Source organism: Agelaius tricolor, unplaced genomic scaffold (genome assembly GCF_023055355.1).
Source record: "Agelaius tricolor isolate 1412-34295 unplaced genomic scaffold, bAgeTri1.0.p SCAF_8, whole genome shotgun sequence".
Classification (NCBI taxonomy): Eukaryota; Metazoa; Chordata; class Aves; order Passeriformes; family Icteridae; genus Agelaius; species Agelaius tricolor.
The window spans coordinates 22,798,272-22,816,946 of NW_027269268.1; the positions used below are offsets into that span (position 1 = coordinate 22,798,272).

General features: G+C 38.7%; 1 protein-coding gene across 4 annotated transcripts in view; it reads left to right on the forward strand.

Moving 5' to 3' along the window:
• The window catches only part of GRIA2 (glutamate ionotropic receptor AMPA type subunit 2), an 88,400-nt gene that overhangs the window by 35,362 nt on the left and 34,363 nt on the right, over window positions 1-18,675 (forward strand). For all 4 annotated transcript variants that reach the window (XR_011679956.1, XM_071431952.1, XM_071431951.1 and 1 more), the window contains exons 3-6: window positions 4,954-5,193; window positions 9,351-9,547; window positions 13,765-13,818; window positions 16,083-16,244. Coding sequence is in view for 3 of the 4 variants with exons in the window: in XM_071431952.1 (XP_071288053.1) it covers window positions 4,954-5,193; window positions 9,351-9,547; window positions 13,765-13,818; window positions 16,083-16,244 (653 nt within the window). In the remaining variant the exon portion in view is untranslated. The remainder of the gene's footprint in view (window positions 1-4,953; window positions 5,194-9,350; window positions 9,548-13,764; window positions 13,819-16,082; window positions 16,245-18,675) is intronic.

The following is an 18,675-nucleotide window of genomic DNA, read 5'->3' on the forward strand; positions in this document are numbered from 1 at the left end:
TGGGATTGTTTACCCCTGTGTGTATGTAATTCAGCTTTTAAACTGCAGCTCCTCTAGGCACTGAGAACTGCAGTGCCTTGACTTTCCCAGCTGGAGGTGGTGCTTTTTACTTGTCTTTCACTTTGTGCAGGAGAGGAGATCAAAATTCTTGGTTTACCAACCTTCCTCAGAAGAAGACACATGTATGTAAGGACTGATGATTTATCAGGTGTAGAGACTATGAAACAGTTGTTCACTGTGTTAATCCAAGAGTGCTTTATTTAAGTAGGTTGTGATGACACGTGGTTTGATTTTGTGCCTTGTCGGGGAGGATGTTCAGTTTGAAAGAATAGCAGCTGTCTTCTGAAGAGAGTAGAGTGGTGCATGTCTGTCCCTGAAGAGGGACAGTGGAGCACAGTGGTATTTACAGGTCTGTCCTGTCGGTGGAAAGTGGAATAACACCTTTTTCCCTGTCATGGGTTAACCCTACCAGCTGCAAAGCACTCACAGCCACTCAGTCTCCCCTCTGTCCCCAGCATACAGAGGAGAAGATGGGAAGAGAAAAAGTGAGAAAACTCATGGGTCAAGGTAAAGGTCTCCAGTGTCAGGAAGGTGAGGAGAGGATGGGTGATGATTCTGAAAAGGCATCACCTACGGTTTTCAAATTTTCTGGTTGTTGGCTGCTGTAGGGAACATTACTCCATCTGTGCCTAAAATCTCTGACTGGTGATGGAAGAAAAGCAGTGTGACAGGACAAATGCATCCCAGGTGTTGGCAGTAGTGGCATAAAGCATTTTTTATTTTTCAGTGGTCCTTTGATGAGACTGTTGTTGTCTCTGTTACCTTATAGGCAGTATTAAAATGGTTTAATTCAGGTCACAGTAGTGTACAAGTAACAGTCTTTGCAAGATTCTCATCCAGGAATCCAGAAGTAAACTGATGCTCTATTTTTATGTGCATTTTTGAAGGTGAGTTATGAGGCATTAATTCCTTTATTGTAGCAAGTTCAGATGGTATTTAGCCTTCTCTGCACATAGGAAACAATTATTCATGAGTGTGTGGGGAGGTAGTGAGTTGGTTTTGCCTCAGCGAGAGCATAATGATGTGGAATAGAACAAGGAGTTCCAGTAACTTAAACAGTAAAGCTATTCAGAAAATTCACAGCCTTTTGCAGAAATCTTTGTCCAACATGACACAGCTGCCCCGAGACAGAGCTCCCATGGGAGCATGCTGCCACACAGGTGTTGGGCTGGAGGGTGGACCCTGCTCTTAGCAGCACTGACCAGCAGCAGGGAGCACTCCTGTGGGAGCTGTGCCTGGGCAGGGGGGCTCCTCTGTGCCCAGTGACAGAGCTCTGGGAGCTGTGCCTGGGCAGGGGAGCTCCTCTGTGCCCAGTGACAGAGCTCTGGGAGGTGAGTGGCTTGAGGAGTAGCAGGGAGACAGAGAGAGAGGGACCAAAAGGTAGCTGCTTTCCCTGGCACAGGCTGGACAGGCAGACTGGATTCATGACACAGAGGATTCCCTTTCCTCTCTCTGCCTGGGTGAACACAGTGACTTAAGGGGTAGGGGGCAATGGTGATGGGTTCCTGCCTGGTGTAGCTGGTGTGTCTCCTCTGTGACTGCCCCACCTTTCCAGGTGCCTTTCCATAACAGGTATGAGGCTCTGCAAAGGAAACAACAATAGCAAGGACACTGGTTCATCCAGTATGGAGGTGTTACTGAGGTTGGCCTACACTCTGCATCAAAACTGCTTCCATAAAGAAAAAAGATGGGTCATTTCTATAGGAGAGTACCCTCTGAAGGGAACAGAGGGCACCTTATGCCAACCAGCCCTGCCTCCTTGGGGCTTGGGTTTAAGACATGAAGAGACGCCTTCCTGCCCTGAATACTGCCTTTGATTGATTATCCTTGATTGATTTTTTTTCAATCTGTAATGAAGTTGCAACAAGAAGTCTGAGCAAGTCCCTGAAGACTGTCCCAAGTCCCTGAAGTCTCTCTGAGAGCAACCAAGAGACTTCAGGGACTTGGGACAACTGATTGAGAGGAATCAGGAGCACAAGTGGCATTTGCCTCTATCCTTCCAGGTGCAGAGAAGACACAGAAAAAAATTTGATTTTTGGGGTTTTTTTGGTCATGGGTCAGTTCACTTGACATCAAGTCTGCTAGGACTGTAGAGGTCCTGTTGTCTGGGAATTAGCAAAGGTGACACCCATCTACAAGAGCTGGAAGGATAACCTGGCCTGTCAGCCAAACCTTGGTGCTGGGGAAGGTCATCTTGAATGCTGCCACAAGGCACATGTAGGTCAAACAGGGGATCAGACTCAGCCAGCACAGATTTGTGAAAGGCTCCTCATCCAGCCTGACCTCCTTCTATGGCAAGACAACCCTCTTGGTGGGTGAGGGAAAGACTGTGAATCTTGTCTGCCTGGCCTTTCACACCATTTTCCACAGCATTATCCTGGAGAAACTGACTGCTTATGGCTTGGAGGAGTAAAAAGCTGGCTGGATGGTCAGGCCCAGAGAGCAGTGATGCATGGAGTTCCATCCAGCTGGCAGGCAGTCACAAGTGGTGTCTCCCAGGACACAGTGTTGAGGCCAGCCCTGTTTGATCTATTTATCAACCATCTGGACAAGAGGATCAAGTGCACCCTTGGTCAGTTTGCAGAGGACACCAAGCTGGGTGGGAGTGTTGCTCTGCTGGAGGTAGGAAGGCTCCACAGAGGGACTGCACAGGCTGGATTGGTGGGCCGAGGCCAACTGTGTGAGGCTCAACAAGGCCAAATGCCAGATCCTGCTCTTGGCTCACAACAACCCCACACAGCATTACAGGCTGGGGGAAGAGCAGCTGGAAAACTGCCCCATGGAAAAGGACCTGGAGGTGCTGGTCAGCAGCAGCTGAACATGAGCCAGTGTGTGCCCAGGTGGCCAAGAAGGCCAATGGATCCTGGCCTGGATCAGCAATAGTGTGGCCAGCAGGACCAGGGCAGTGATTGTCCCCCTGTGCTCAGCACTGGTGAGGCCACACCTCAAACCCTGTGTCCAGTTCTGGGCCCCTCACTACAGGAAGGACATTGAGGTCTGGAGCATGTCCAGAGAAGGGAAATGGACCTGGGGAAGGGTCTGGAGCACAAGTCTTGTGAGGACCAATTGGAGAAGCTGGGGCTATTTAGCGTGGAGCAAAGGAGGCTCAGGAGAGACCTTATCACTCTCTACACTGCCTGGAAGGAGGGTGTAGCAATGTGGAAGCTGGTCTGCTCTCAGATAACAAGCAGCAGAAGAGGAAATGGCCTCAAGTTAGGATAGAGGCTATTTAGACTGGATATTAGGAAAAATTTCTTCATGAGAGGGGTTGGGAGGCATTAGAACAATTGTCCCAGGGAAGCTGTTGAATAACTATTGTGGATGTCTTTAAAAGATGTTGAGTTGTGGCACTTGGGGACATGGTTTAGTGACAGTCTTTGCAGTGCTGAGTTAATGGTTGGACTCTGATCTTAAAGGTCTTTTCCACTCAAAACAATTCTATGATTCTGTAATGATTTGTAGTTAGAATGAAAAAGGTTTGACCGTCTTGTACTTTAGCCCTGTAAAACCTGCAGCATCCTTTTATAAAGGGGTGTTACTCATCAAGTTTTTTAATCACTTGTATTTTCTCACCTGAGGCAAAATTCTGACCTAATTAAAGTTAATCGGTGAAAACTTAAAACTGGCAGCCTCAGAATTTCACTCATCCTGTTTAGGTGCTTTTAATTGGAGTAGAGGAATAATTAGGGTGTGAGAGATGAGTGGTAGCATAGATACATAGGCAAAGCCATGGAAAGAAGATAGCAATGAGTAGTAACAGGCATAAAGGGATAATATCTATTTTAAAAAAAGAAACACCATTTTAAAAATAAAGATACAATAACTTTTGAAAGATAAAAATATATTATTAGTTCAAATCTAGGAAATTCTAAAAATAAACCGACTTATTTTCACCTTTATATAAATTATATTCAAGGATTAGTGTACTAAATAGCTGGGCAAAATTAGCATCAATTACACTGTGATTTCTATCTATAAGCAGGTCAGGTGTCTCTAGAAGGATGTGTCTTGTTCAAGGTGACTCTGAAAACCAAAGAATGCATAAGTGATAAGTGTGAATTAATCAGAGATTAATATTTCCTTCTTGTACCCTGGCTTTAGAACTTAGGCTCTAGTACGCCCTACAGTCTCAAAGAAAAGGATAGCCCAGAAGAACCAGCTCTTCTGCACAGGCTGCCATGGTCAGTCACATTCATCAACTGGCTTGAATTGTCTCCAGATAAAAAGTGAATGATCAGCATGATATTTACACCTATGAGGTTATTCTTCCTGCAACATGACCACAGGTGTCAGCCAGAAGGACCAGCTTTTGCTGAGTCCTACAAAGAAAGAATTAAAATAATGCTTTGAGACAGGAGGGTGTTAAAGCAAATGGACTTCTTACTGCTCTTGATAGATCTGGGTTTAGTTTTGGCTTTGTGTTTCCACAAATGGAAAAGTATTTAAAGTATTTTGTAGAAAGCTCAGTGAGTCTTAACCTCAGAGGCAGTTTATTTTTAACATGACAAAGCATTATCTATTTCCATAATGCTATGTGTGGTCATAATGTCCCATTTTTTGAATTGCAACTGCCATTGATGTCTGTCATCACTGTTCTTTACAACATAAATTGAATTTGAGAATATGTTGGTGAGTTTTATTTCTGCATTTATCATGTAGGAGTGTGCACCACTGATACTTTCTTTTATTGTTTTTTCTAGTGTGGGTTTATATTACTGATTGATAATGCTAATAAATTATCTCCATAGCAGAGTATTACTTTTTTTGCCTGATATTTATGTGATCAGATACTTTTCAGACATACATTTCTCATAAATATATACATTAAAGACTTTTCAATAGTTTTTTTTTAAATAAATTCTCCTGCTAATTTTCTGTCTTTCTTCTTTCTAGTCTGCTCCCAGTTTTCAAGAGGAGTCTTTGCTATTTTTGGATTCTATGACAAGAAGTCTGTAAATACCATAACATCATTCTGTGGGACTCTTCATGTCTCCTTCATAACTCCCAGCTTCCCAACAGATGGAACACATCCCTTTGTCATTCAGATGAGACCTGACCTCAAGGGAGCTCTTCTTAGCTTGATTGAATACTATCAGTGGACCAAGTTTGCATATTTGTATGACAGTGATAGAGGTAAGGTGTGGTACCTTTTACCTGCACCCTGTTTGGCAGGTTATCTTGTTGAAATCTGGAATTCATATTAGATAAGTGAATAATGGAAGAAATATTTACCTCAACAAGTGTAAGTGTAATTGAATAAAGTGTTTCTTGCATTTAGAAATGAGATTTTGGGACAGAGATAAAATTGTTCAAATGAGAATGAAATTATTATGGCATGCATTAACAGAATTGCAGCTCTCAAGCAATGTGAGATTGCTTACATGTTGTAAAACAGTTTCTATGTAAAGTTTTTTCTTTTTTTGTTAAAGAAACATTTGTTAAAGAAACATTTAAAGAGAAAAATAAATCTGAGCATGAGGGGTATCTGTATCTAAGGGCTATCTGCTACCAGAGATTCACTTCACATATGCAAAATCCATGGTTGGGCACCAAGCAAGCAATAAATCTTGGATGCAGTCAGTCCCTACTTCTTTGGAGACTGCTTTTGGTATCGAGTTCCTCGCCCCTTTTGAGCTTAGATTTTGTTGTTGATGTTGATAAACCCAAACCCATTGTTCAGGATCAATTAACTCCACCATACAGCCTTCTCATGACCTTTTGTGGCTGTAGTAGTAACAATATAACAGTTTATGAACTTGAAAATGTCACTAGGAAATTGTGGTATATCAGTTAGTCTTCTAAGAAGAAGCAGGTTTATCCAGAAAAGGTGGGGTTTTTGATTGCTTTTTCTGGAATTCCATTATTATAATTCTATTTTCAGGTTGTCCTCACTTAGTAGTCTTTGGCTAACTTTCTTCTATCTTACCTGCTCCTGTTCCCTTTAAAGAGGCTATTTTGTGGCTTTTCTGCATGTTCATTGGTCAGAGTTAAATATTAAGTGCATTTTAAATTATAAAATGCTAATAGAGTTAAAGCATACCACACCATCTTTTGTTGAGTAATGGGGTGACTAAATTCCCTGCATTCTGATGTCATTTTATACATGATGTTCAGAAGCTGAAGGGGTCTCCTCCAGAGAGCTCTGTATCCCTTTTGTAAGCATTCCAGTTAGAAGAACTAATCCTGGTGTGTAACCTCCAAAGATAATGTCACATGGAACAAGGAATGCTAAGCTCATTTCTCTGGCAGTTTCTTTTCAAATTCACATTAGAATCGGAAACATTCATTGTCTTTTTAGAAAGGACAGATGTAAAACTACTTTCTCAGCCAGTACTCTGTCAATCATCTAGCAGTGGGCAGAATGTGACCTGCATGTGATTTATATTTAGAAAATACTGAAAAACACCTAGTTCTTGTGAGCTGCACTGTCTGGATCTTACCAGGAATAACAGCATCACATTGTTCTTTCTACCCACCCTTAGGTTCTTCCTTTTTTATTTACCTCTTGGTTTTAATTGTGGCAAGGCACCCTAGTGATAACAAACTCCAAGGCATGAAGCTCCTGCCCTTATGTGGAGTAAATTTTTGCTCCTCCATGCTCCCCCAGGTTGCATGAGGTCAGCCTGCAGAGTCGAGCAGTTTGTAGCCAGCTACATTGACATCAAATCCCAGATACACAAGTCCACAGTTCCTTTAAGCACTTTTGCCTGTTAATGTAGTGACAATGATGTATATTTAAGGAATGATATAAAATTGAAGATGTTAAGGCAAAGACACTTAACTTCATGGAAACTATAAAGGCTAATAAGAATTAGTCTGATGACTTATTCCTAAAGAATTGTTTACTGCTGGTGTTGGAGCACTTCTGTGTTTAGAGACTGACTGGCTGAAGTCCAGGGCAATTTGCTGTCATTCCTGTCCATAAGGAGTGAGGCCATTCAGTAGATGTGTGCCCAAGCCATTTCTGCCTTAATGCAGTAGTTATTCTCATGGAATGTGGAGTAGTGTCCCTTACCATCCTTACATCCTCTCTGCCATTACTAACACTAAGTTTTGGAAAAAGTAGTAGCATTATTGTATTATTGTAAGATTCTATCTGTAAAAGAATTGCCAAGTTATTCAGCCTCTCTTCCATCTTCCTTTTCAAAGCTCACTGCTTTAAAAGTTTGACTTAGGATAACCAAAAGAGGTTCAGGACATGAGTTTCCTGGGCAGAAGTGCTCATGCAGCATAAAAAATAGCAACTGAAGTTCTGGAGTTTTCTCCTCTGCTGAGTCTCCCACTTTTGTTACTACTCTCTAGAAAATTTCACTTTCACAAAAGTATTGCTGCAAATGCTTTCTGTTTGGTTGTTGTGTTTTTGTTTGTGATTTTGCAACATGTTATTGCTATCAGAATAAGCTAAGCTGTATGGGGATGACAAATCTGCCACCAAAAGAAAAATAAAGCAAGCAATCCAGGCAGCCATTTGATATCTCTGCAGAGAGTATGTCAAGAAAAGAGAAACCCTGGGAAAAACAGAAGATTAGAGGAGTAAAATATAGAAACCCTTTGCAATGGGTGGTATTAGCATTAGCAGTCCTTAATAATTTGTGCTTAGTTGAGATTGTTTAACTCAGAGGAAATTTAGACAGGTTGGAGGACCTGAAATCTACTACGTGATATTTGAAACAATTATTCAGAATAAATGGCATCAGTTTGGCTGATTTGTCTTTTTTTTTAATTCATCATTTCAAGCAGTATTTTGAGGTTTAAACATACTTTAGTGCTTTTCAGTGTTTTAAGATGGTCCCTGCATCTCTGTTTGCTTACATCACTAATCTTTCCCTTTTAACACAAGTTCTCCAGATTCATCTTTGGGATTTGAAATTGATTATATGTATCAGTGGACTGTAGTTATCTGTGATTTTAAATATTCATTACATGACATACAAAACTTAATATCAGTCTTTCTTAAAGAGACTTGGCAAACCAGAATTATATAAGATAATAATTCAATTTATGCTTTTGGAAGCCTGCCATTTTCTGCCTTTGCTGATGACCAGTCTTGTGTAGTGCTGTATGTCATTACCATTTTCACTGATGAAGATGAATTGCTAAACACTGACCAATCCTTATTTAATATTGTACCTACAGACTGTGAGACAAATTAATTCTCAGTGCTCTTCTTCTACATTTATGGGTATAACCACTATTATTTCTCATGAAAGTTATACCTGAAGCTCCCTTTACATACCACATCAGAATTTGTCTCATAGAAATGACTCCTGATGTTTGCTGGTTTCAGGAGAGAAGAATGTGCAAAAATGTCAATTCACTCATAAGAAAGTCTAATTTTTTTTTTCTTTATAGTAGTATCTGGTATCCCTAAAACTGCCCTCTAGAATCATGTAGAATTCTCTGGTAGGAATTGAAACATGATAAGTCTCATTCTTGTACTACTGGAAGTCATTAAAATTGTACTTCTTGTATAGCAGGAATTAATTTCCAGCAGTAATTTTCATGTTTCTCTACTATATTAGCTCATCCCTAAAAAGTAAAATCTGTCAAGTAAAATCTTTACTGGTTTTACAATATATCACAGGCAGTTGCATCTGTGCGAACATTATAGCTTCCTATCAGGAACTTGCCAAATGTACGAGATGGAAGCAAACTTCTGTACACTGCTTGTAGGTGTTAGCATTGAGCCTGCTTATTTATAGGGAAAAATATATCTCAGCACATCTTTCATAATCAAGGATGTGACTGTAGGCAACAGAAAAATAAATCCATTACCATCACTGCAGAACATGGGAATTCTGCCATAGACTTCAGTGAGGTCTGGTTTTAAATACAGCACTGCTCAAGTGCTGGCAACCAAAGCTGTTCAATAGCTGTTGTTTAAGCAGCTGATCCTTTAATAAGGCTGATCTTTTTTGTAATAGGTGGCTGATCCTTTTGCTCTAATTGGATCACTCCTCTCCTAGAAGATCTCTTTCCCACTATGTGGAATTCCAGCAGCGGATCAATGAAAACAATGAAATCCAATTCGGAAGAAATTGGGCCAAACCCAAAGGTTGCACTTATGAGGCTTTATCTTGATGCCTTGCAGTGAGGCAAATGGAAGTTTCATGCAATAATAATTAATTGGGCTCACATATATCTTAGTTTCTGATTTCTACCTACTTGTGACAGGTCAAACAAGTTACAGGAAAACTTAAATAAGTGATCTCACAAATCACGTTGTAGAAGTTTGTTAATTCCTGAAGCTTTGTCAGTAATATCCTCTGTTTTCTCCTGTGCTTTGCTAGGCTTATCAACGTTGCAAGCCGTGCTGGATTCTGCTGCTGAAAAGAAATGGCAAGTGACTGCTATCAATGTAGGAAATATTAACAATGAGAGAAAAGATGAAACTTACCGTTCACTGTTTCAAGATCTAGAGGTAAAAAAGGAAAGACGAGTGATTTTGGACTGTGAACGTGATAAAGTCAACGACATTGTTGATCAGGTTTGCTGTTTTCCTTTCTTCAGTGACAGCAGTTAGCAGTATTCTATAAGTAAATGTAATGAGTTCATTTGTTTTGATGGTATTTTTGTGATTGTTATGAATCATTTGGCAGTCACAGGTTTGTATTGAGGACTGCATATGTGCCAGGGAGAAAGTGAACACACAAATCCTATTATCCCTACCTTTGCCCAAAGGCAAGATAATTCTATCTGGATGATCCTGTATAGTTTTCTATCCTGGTTATTTAAAAGAAAACCAGTAATTTACAAAATACCTTGTTCAGACTCTTTTACAGCCTAAGTAATATACTGTATTATACATAGTTGCAACACTATTATATCTAGTCTGATATAGTTAGCTGTGTCTAAGGATTAGTTCTTTTTACACCTAGAAGGTATTTTCTCCCTCTAATGCAATTTCTGAGAACCTTTTATGTGTAGGGAAGACTGTATCACAGCTTCTTTTCCTCATTTAATGCCCTTTGAAATTTGTGTTTTGAAGCCTTTTGTCATTTGTACTTTCCTTGCTTGTCTCTTCATTTTGTGTCACTCTTAAAGTGTGCTAACCAAAATTGGATGCTGTTTTTCATAGCTAACGCCTCCTGAGCTTTAAAAAGAACAGCAAAATCTGTCTTCTCTCCACCCATGCAAATTATTTGCAAAATGACTTTTAAAAAAAATCTTCTTTTTAGCAACATTATCATGGTGCTCTGATTCAAATTACTGCATTACTTTGAAATCTACCACTTCAGTTCTAGAGCCTAGGAAGTTCTTACTGGCTCTGTACCTTCCTACTTTTCATGCATGCAGAGCACAATGGAAAATTGTAAGGATAATTCCCTGTTGGCTTGAGCTTCATCATGTGAGACTGTGCAGCATCAGGAGGGATGTATCATCAGAGTATGGATGTATTTGTTTGAAGGTTTTTTGAAGGGCTTGTTATTTTGGTCTTTGTTTTGAAGGTCGTTATATTTTGAGGAGGCTCAGACAATGAGCAGTGTCCTTAATGGAGTACATTGTGTTTGTGTATTTTATTTGGAATTCGTATCCACAAACTCTTTTTCTGATTTTCAAGATAAATTTGAATTTGATCCTGTTCTCAAGAGCATTTAATCTCTGAGAGTGTGATCTCTCTATCATCTGCAGTTTTTAAAAATCCTATTTTCTGACTTATCAATGTCAAGAAATGTAAAATGTAGAGCAATGTTTGACATAAGTAGTCCTTATAGGTCCTCTTCATTTGGTTCTGTGTGGCTTTTCAAACAGTTCTTTACCTACTTTACAGTGACTTTTTCTCTTGTCCATGTCTCTTGTGAGTTTCTAATGATGTCCTACAGAACAATCACCTTTTTAGACTCAGCATGTCGCATCTTGCTGTTTCCTGATTATCAGACCAGAGAAAAGAAAGATACTGCTTTGACATGTTTTGATCTTGACAAGAGTATTTTTAGCATTTATCTTACTATCCTATACATTCTTTTTTAAATAAGTATGTAATATTCATTATAACTTCTGATGTGAAACTTTGGCTCACTGTACTTTTCTTCAGTTTCACCTTTTAGCCACTTTTTATAGACCAGAACTCTCTTTTCCCTTCAGTTACGACTCATTTTTACACTCTTTATTTCATAATAGACCTATTTTCATCTTTGTCTGCTTCTTATTTTGATTGCATTTCTGGGATATTTTTCTTGCCCTAGTTGCACTTTGATGGATTCTGCCTTTTTTAGACCTTTAGAGTTTCTCAGCTTATCCCCACAGACTTGTGCTACTCCTCAGACATACAGCTGGCGAAGCTTTTGTTTCTGCTGTTTTGATTTGTAAGTCGCTGAAGAATCCTAGACAACAACCAAATCAGCCTCACAGGTCAGTTAATATAACTCTGGTTAGTTGCTCTCCTCTAAATACTTTACTGCTCTGCCCTGGAATATGTTCTCTTAAACTGTTTGCAGCTGTCCCATATGGGTTTAGTCTTGGAATTCTCTTCACAAGACAGCCTAGCTGTTTCTGCTCTTTGGTCTGGTTTTTAAGTCCATTATCCTTACACTCAATAACTTCTCTTCCTAGCATTTAAAGGTAAAACCACTTTCTATTTCTAAAGTAGCCTAAAAGAAAGTCCAACTAACTGATTCTCTAGTAATTTGTCTATCTCTTAAAATGAAATATTGACCAATGGATTTCTTGGCCTGCGAGTATCCTTCAAGTGTGTTCTGATTCTCTTTTCTAATAGCAGTATACTCTAGGTCTTGCTTTGCTACCAGATTTATTTTTTGAACAAGTATTTTAATTCCTGCCCTGAAAAAAACCTCAGAAATTTCTGTCATTTCATGAGGATGCCTGAAGTAGACACATCATCTCAGTTTCCCTTTTTCTGTGTATTTTTACTGTAAGAAATGTGACAGGCTTTCTGTTAACCAAAATTTCCTTGTATCCCAAAGTACTATTTGCATTGCTCAATACAGAAAGGAACAATTTCTTCACTTCCTTCCTTGTTTTCTATTGTTGAACAAATCTTTTCATTTTGCTTTGATTTACCCTGCAAATATTTTAAGCTGAGGTGACAGCCTCAGGTTTACCCAGTTACACTTTGTAGCCCTTGGATCTTCGTATAGGCACAAAATGTATTTGCCAAGTTGCTTTATCATTCTTGTTTTTGTCTTGTGTTATAGTTTCTCTTCAGATTTCAATGATTCATGTAAGTTGAAAAATATTTCAGTTCCCCAGCTCTTCTCAGACTAGTTTATATTCCTCTTCTCTGATCTGGCAAGTCTGTTTTCACCATACTCTTCATTAAATGGCTTCTGTCTCTTCTCAGGCAGCTTCTTTTGCAGAATCTCATTTCACCCTGATAACACCCTTTGGGCAACTCTGTAATTACTGCCACTACTTGTCTACCCCTGCTAGAGAAGATCCTCTGAAGTGCTGAATAGCTTTTGTGGTGTGCACAGCTCCTTCATCATGGCTCTTGATACTACCACTGAATTTTCTTAGTGTGAGCTGGCAGCATCCTTAGTGTTCATATGGACAAGTGGGAAGTTTTAGCAAGCTGGGTTAATAAAAGAGTACTCAGTGGCAGCTAGAGCAGAGTTACATGCCATTGATCCAAAGGCTTGCAGCTACTGCTTGTCTTCTCAGGTACCAATGACAAAGAAATATTTCATACAGAAGAGCTAATCTATTTGGTATAACTGAAATTTCTTTGGAAGCAGCAGCCACGTAAGAAGTACACCTGAAAATAGTTCTTAAACCTGTTAGTAAGTATTTAGTTTTAAGTAGTCTTTTAAGATCCAGGTAACTGTTTTAGGATGCTTAGGTTCATATATCATATACATATATATATATATACATATATACCTCAAAAGAGGAACAATTTAATTACTTCCATGGCCTAAGTAATGGGATCCCTCCTAGTCTCAAACTCTAGTATGTAAACTCAGTGTTAAAACTGCTTGCAGTTATATTTCTGTAACTTCATGAAACCAAGTATGTGGAATGTTGTTCACTAGTACCCTGATATAAGTTTCAGGATACCTAGTCTGAATATTTTAGCTATATGTGAAATGAGGAAATGAGTGAGTCATCCTCTCTTAATTTAAGTTCATTGTTCAAGAGATGGAATAAACCTCTAGACTCCTCTTATCTTGCACATCCTTCCTCTGGAGAAGTGCTTAGCTTCAAAATGCAAACTTCCCCATGCAGACATAGTCTTAGTTGGGCTTATCTGGGAGAAGAATCCATGCTACAGGTGTGCCAGCAGAGACTGCTGAGAAACCACCAGCTGGCTTTGAGGGAGATTGTGAAGAAGACTCAGGGCAATAAACAATTTGAACTTTACAAGGTTTCCTCATAACTCATGAATGTCAGTGGGCAGAATCTGGCAGGAGTCTGTGAGGCACAGTGTTTGTAGCACATGATGCCTGCTCTCTCCTGGCTGGTTGTGCCCTAATACACACCACAGTAATCAGCATTCAGCACCTGTGTCTGGAGGGACTCTCCCTCTTGGGACTTGGACTTCAATGTGGCTGATTTCCAGCAGCAAAGAGTGTGCTCAGTGGTGCATTAGGTAAAATAAAGGATAAAGCATTGCACAAACTCAGTATTGCATGCCATTAAGACTAAAAAACCCCTAGCTTTTACATCATACTGCATTTTGTACTTTTCAAGTCTTTGTCTGTATACCAGGTGAACATTATAGGGGTATTTCTTCTTTTTTTACAGGTGATCACAATTGGTAAACATGTTAAAGGATACCACTATATCATTGCAAATTTGGTAAGCATTCTTAGTATTTAAAATACCTGTATTGCTCATTTGACTGTTTATGGAAGCACATCTACTAGTATTTTGTTTTAAATACATTTTAGAAAAAGGAAAAAAAGTTAGATGTCTTTATCCTTGATAAATGGAATGCATGTGTTGAGATTGTTTGTTTATTGGCTGAGTGTTTTCAGGGTTTAAATGCCTCTTATGATATTTTCATCAATGAGAATGAAGGCTGCTCAGCACCTTCAATAGAACTTTTCTTTTTCTACATACTTTAGAAAAAGAGGGTATGTAAAATAGAGAAATAACTTTCTCCATCATAGGATGATAGATTTATTCAGCAAGGTGATGATTTCTCTCTCATGACTTTTAAACTACTTAAGAATCAGGGTTCTCATGTTTCATTCTGCCAGACTAGTGAGTCTCAGATTTTCACATTTCATCCCTCAGGTTGGCTGGATGATCAGTCTGAATTCGTGTTTTCTTGAACACAGGTGATCAGACTGTATAGCTAATAGTGTTCCTGCAGGGAAAGCTCAGAAAACTCACTGAATTCTGTCAAGGGAATTTTTTTGTAATTGTGTCTAAAGGTGAAGGGCCTTTTTATTGGTATTAAAGTCTATAAACACCTACTTACTGAAGCTAGAGGAGCTAATCCAGTCCTTTTTTGTAATAGACAAAGCAAATTCTTCACACCCAAATCTCAGTTATCCTGTTCAAGAAAAGAGGTTTGGGGCTTGTATAGTGTGAGTGCCACCAAACCATTTTTTTCATCATTTATCTTGAACTGTGACAGTGTTTGATATAAATTCCAGCAGTGCCCCAATTGACACTGTCTTCCATAGTGCTTTGAGGAGCTTGAGGAAACAGAAGGAGCATGGTGTGTCTCTGGCCCTTGAGGCATAACCCCTGTCTCCTCCTGGCCTTTGATGGAAACACTTCCCCCTCCAGGCAGGCACTGCTCTGAAGAGTCATGTGGGTGCCACGGTGTGAAGAAATCTTTTGCTCTAAAGGCCACTTTAAAAGCTGAACACTGGGGTTTCATTCTTATATCTTAACAACTAATTTTTGGATAAAGAAGTTGAGGTGCTAATATTCATAAAGCAGGCATAAAAGTCTTACAAAATGTGAGAAATTGTCTGTTAGACATCTGTGGTTTGCATTGCAAATGTTGCATAAACAGTATTTTGAGTCTTAAGGGAAATTTTCTAAAATGTGCCCAGTGGATTTCATGATGTTAACTGGTTGCTATTTTAGCCATTGCTTTAAATTTGTAACAGTAAGTCCATAAGATCTAAAAATTACTGAATCTTATGTTTTAAAGCTGTTTAATATCATTCATAAAGTGTTTATAGAAGTGATTTTAAAAACTTGTTTTTCTCTGCCAGAAGGAAAACTTATCTAGTATTTGAATAATATCTTCAGTGAATCCATCTGCTTTCTTCTTTTTGCACTGTAGTAATATTCTCCTCCAGTCTGATCAGTCATTCAAGAAATTTATCTATTTTGAAAACTAAGAAACACTGATAGATGGAGAAGAGGTTTGAATATACAATGAATGTCAAGTTACATGATCTGTGTAGAAGTGTCTGTATTAGCAGGCAACAACACATGAGGATCATTAATATGCAGTAATTAAAGAGCATCTCATATGGCAATTGTAGCAACTTTTGATAATGTGGTTTGAATTTGCTGCTTCTTTTTGTATTCATTCATAACATTCATTTATAATGAAGTGTCTGACATGATTATTTCATGTAAATACTTTGGTTATTTGGGTGAAGTTAAATCACAGAAAACAGAGCACAAGAACTTTTTGTAAGAATGAGAAGTAGTTCTTTATGTCAGAGGGAGGAGGCAATGGAGATGGTAAGTCCTTCCACATGCTTTAGAGTTCCTAAAAAAGAGGATACAGCTGTGACTGTAAGTATTCCTGTCTAAAATTTGCTTGCCTGTTACTGATGTCTCGTGTTCCCTTTCTCACCTAAGTGGTCACCTTAAAATTAACAGGATGTTTAGGATGGCAAGGACAGGTCCACTCAGCCCTTGCTCACCATAGAAGTGTTTGTCTAGTGGGCAGCAAGAAGCATTGCTGGCTGATGGAGCTGATGACTTAATCCTGGCAGCCCAGGGTTTAAGTTGGTTCCAGTTTGAGGAAAATGTTGGCTTACTGTTCTGCAGTAGAGGTCATGTGGTAACTCTTGCTTTTCATACACTATTGAGAGAGAACTGCCAAAACTATTAAAGTAACAGACAATTTTCTCTGTGCTCAGGGATTTACTGATGGGGATTTGTCAAAAATTCAGTTTGGAGGAGCTAATGTCTCAGGATTTCAGATAGTTGACTATGATGATCCCGTGGTGTCGAAATTTATACAACGTTGGTCAACACTGGAGGAGAAAGAATATCCTGGTGCACACACTAGTACAATCAAGGTAGGTCTTATGTTTGTTTTAACTGCCCTAGAAGTACAGGAAGTGAAGGTTTTGGAACAGAATAGCAAGAGACAGAGAAAGCCCTTGAAAAGCCACAGTCCCAACATAATTTTATATTTCTCTGGAGAACTTTTAACATTCTCTGTCATAGGACTGATTGAGCAAAGATGCTACACTCTTAAAAACGTTCAAGATAATTTTTTCTTGTGTCACTTTAAATCTGTGCCTGGCAGCTTGTTAGGTAATTGGTTTAGATATGATGATAGATTACCTAGATCTACTGACTTTTTTTGATTTTTCTCTTTCTCTGTTTTGAAATGTTTCTCTTTCTCTGTATTTTGAAATGTTTAAAGACAAATATTAATCACGCTTCTGGGGAGCACAGATTTAGCACTTTTTTGATGTAACATAATAACCCAAAGAAATGGTTAGACACTTCCTTTGAGACAGATGCCCAAGTGCTACAAAGACTTGCAACATTCAGTGCTATGCCTGACATGCAGAATCGTGCTCTGATTTCAGGCCTGCATGACACACAGTGTAACACTGGGCAGGTGGTTTCGCTTTTTTACCTCAGTTTTATTTCTGGATGAGATTAGGATAGTAGTACCTTCTCACTTTCTCTAACTATCAATTAGTGGCTTCAGGATTTTAAAAAGAATAATTCAATTTTAATGTTAATTTCTGTTTTAAGTAATACAATCAGAGATTTTAATAAGAACATGGTATTAAATAGCTCTAAAAGACAAAAAAATAAGTTGCAAATGTTCTAGCCATAACTTTTTTTTGTGCTATAATTGGAATATGAAGCATGTTCTTAATTTATAATGAAATCAATAAAAAGTTCAGCATGGAAGGAAGAACCATTTTTTTCAAAGGCCTAGTAGAAAACCTTAATTTTAATTTAAAAACAAATATAGATTCCTTTTTTATGAGGCCAAGTTTGGTGGTAACTTAGACATAGGGATTTTTTTTTCCTGTGGTTATTTTTGTAGTTTAAAATCTTTATAACAGAGGTAGTGAATTTCTTACTTGATGTTTGGAAAAGTAAACTGGAATCTGTGTCAGGTCTTTAGGTACATTTGTATTACAGATGTGTAGTGTATGTAATCTGTATTGCTCTCATTTCGGAGAAAGGGAAGGGTTGTGGCTGTGGAGAATTAACAGAATTCTTTTGTCTCTCTGATACTTGAGTGCCCAAATCTACCTACATATTCATGTTGCAGATTCATAGTCTGGAAATAATAATAGGGAAATACATAAAACACATGACTACAGTGAAGAACTCAAACTGAAACCTCCAAGAGGCACTTTTTTATCAAAGATGGAAAAATAAATGAGAGATACAGTAGTAAGGTCTCTGGTGTTACTTACACTGGGGGGAAGTTGCATGTGTGTTAGATAACACGAAGTGGTGGCAATGTTGTATTAAAGCACTAAAATCTTTAACTTTGTCACAGGTATTACCTTTATTTTTTCCATGATAAGTCCTTTCAATTCTAGAAGAAATTGAAAGAGTTGAAGGAGAGTATTTGCAATATCTTCTGCTTTTGAGGTTTATTTTGTTATGGATAGGAAAAGTAAAGTATCTTGAATTTCACTAATTTAAAACCCATTTTAAATTAGTTTAAAAGGCTGACCTCTCTTCCTTTTTATATTGTTTGCTCAAGATTTAATTTGGACGGCACTGATACTCAAGAAATTGAAATCTATGTTAGATTATCAGATAATTTATAAATGCTGGAGGTATTGATGGTGAGGCAAGTGTGGATATTGCAATATTTGGTGACATTGATTGTAGCAGTTACTGTATTTCTTTGTGTAGGTTTCTATCTCTTCTCCTTTGACACATATTAGTTGTCATTTTTGCTTGTCATTACAGGTAGAGTTAGAGGTATGTCACATTTCATTCCCACTTTAGAGGGAGCAAGAGGCAGGGCAGAATCATAGAAATCATGGAAACAGGGCAAGGAAGGTCTTTGAGTGGTCAGTCACCCTTCTGTCCTCCTTGCCTGAAGGCAGAATCAGATAAACCTGTGCAGTTCCTCTGAGCGGTGGTTTCACAGCTTCTCCAAGCATCTATTTCAGCACTTAAATGATCTTGGTTTTGGCTTTTGTCTAACCTTAATCAGCCTTGATGCTATCACCTAATCAATGGAATACTCCTTTATATGTTTCTAATGGCTGTGAGAGGCTTCTGCTTTTTCATTGTCCTCCTGTATTTGAAAATGGCTGCCACCGTTTCTGTCTTTCTTTCCTCCCTGACCAAATAATCTCTTTTCTTTTGAATTTTCTGCTCTCAGATCTTGCTTGTCATTTTTCTCTGGAGCCTTTCTATTTGGTACCTCTTTGAAATGCCAGACTGGCTACTGCAACACATCTGAGTGCTATGCTGAGGAAATGGAAATAATGGCTTCATGTGTCTCAGAGA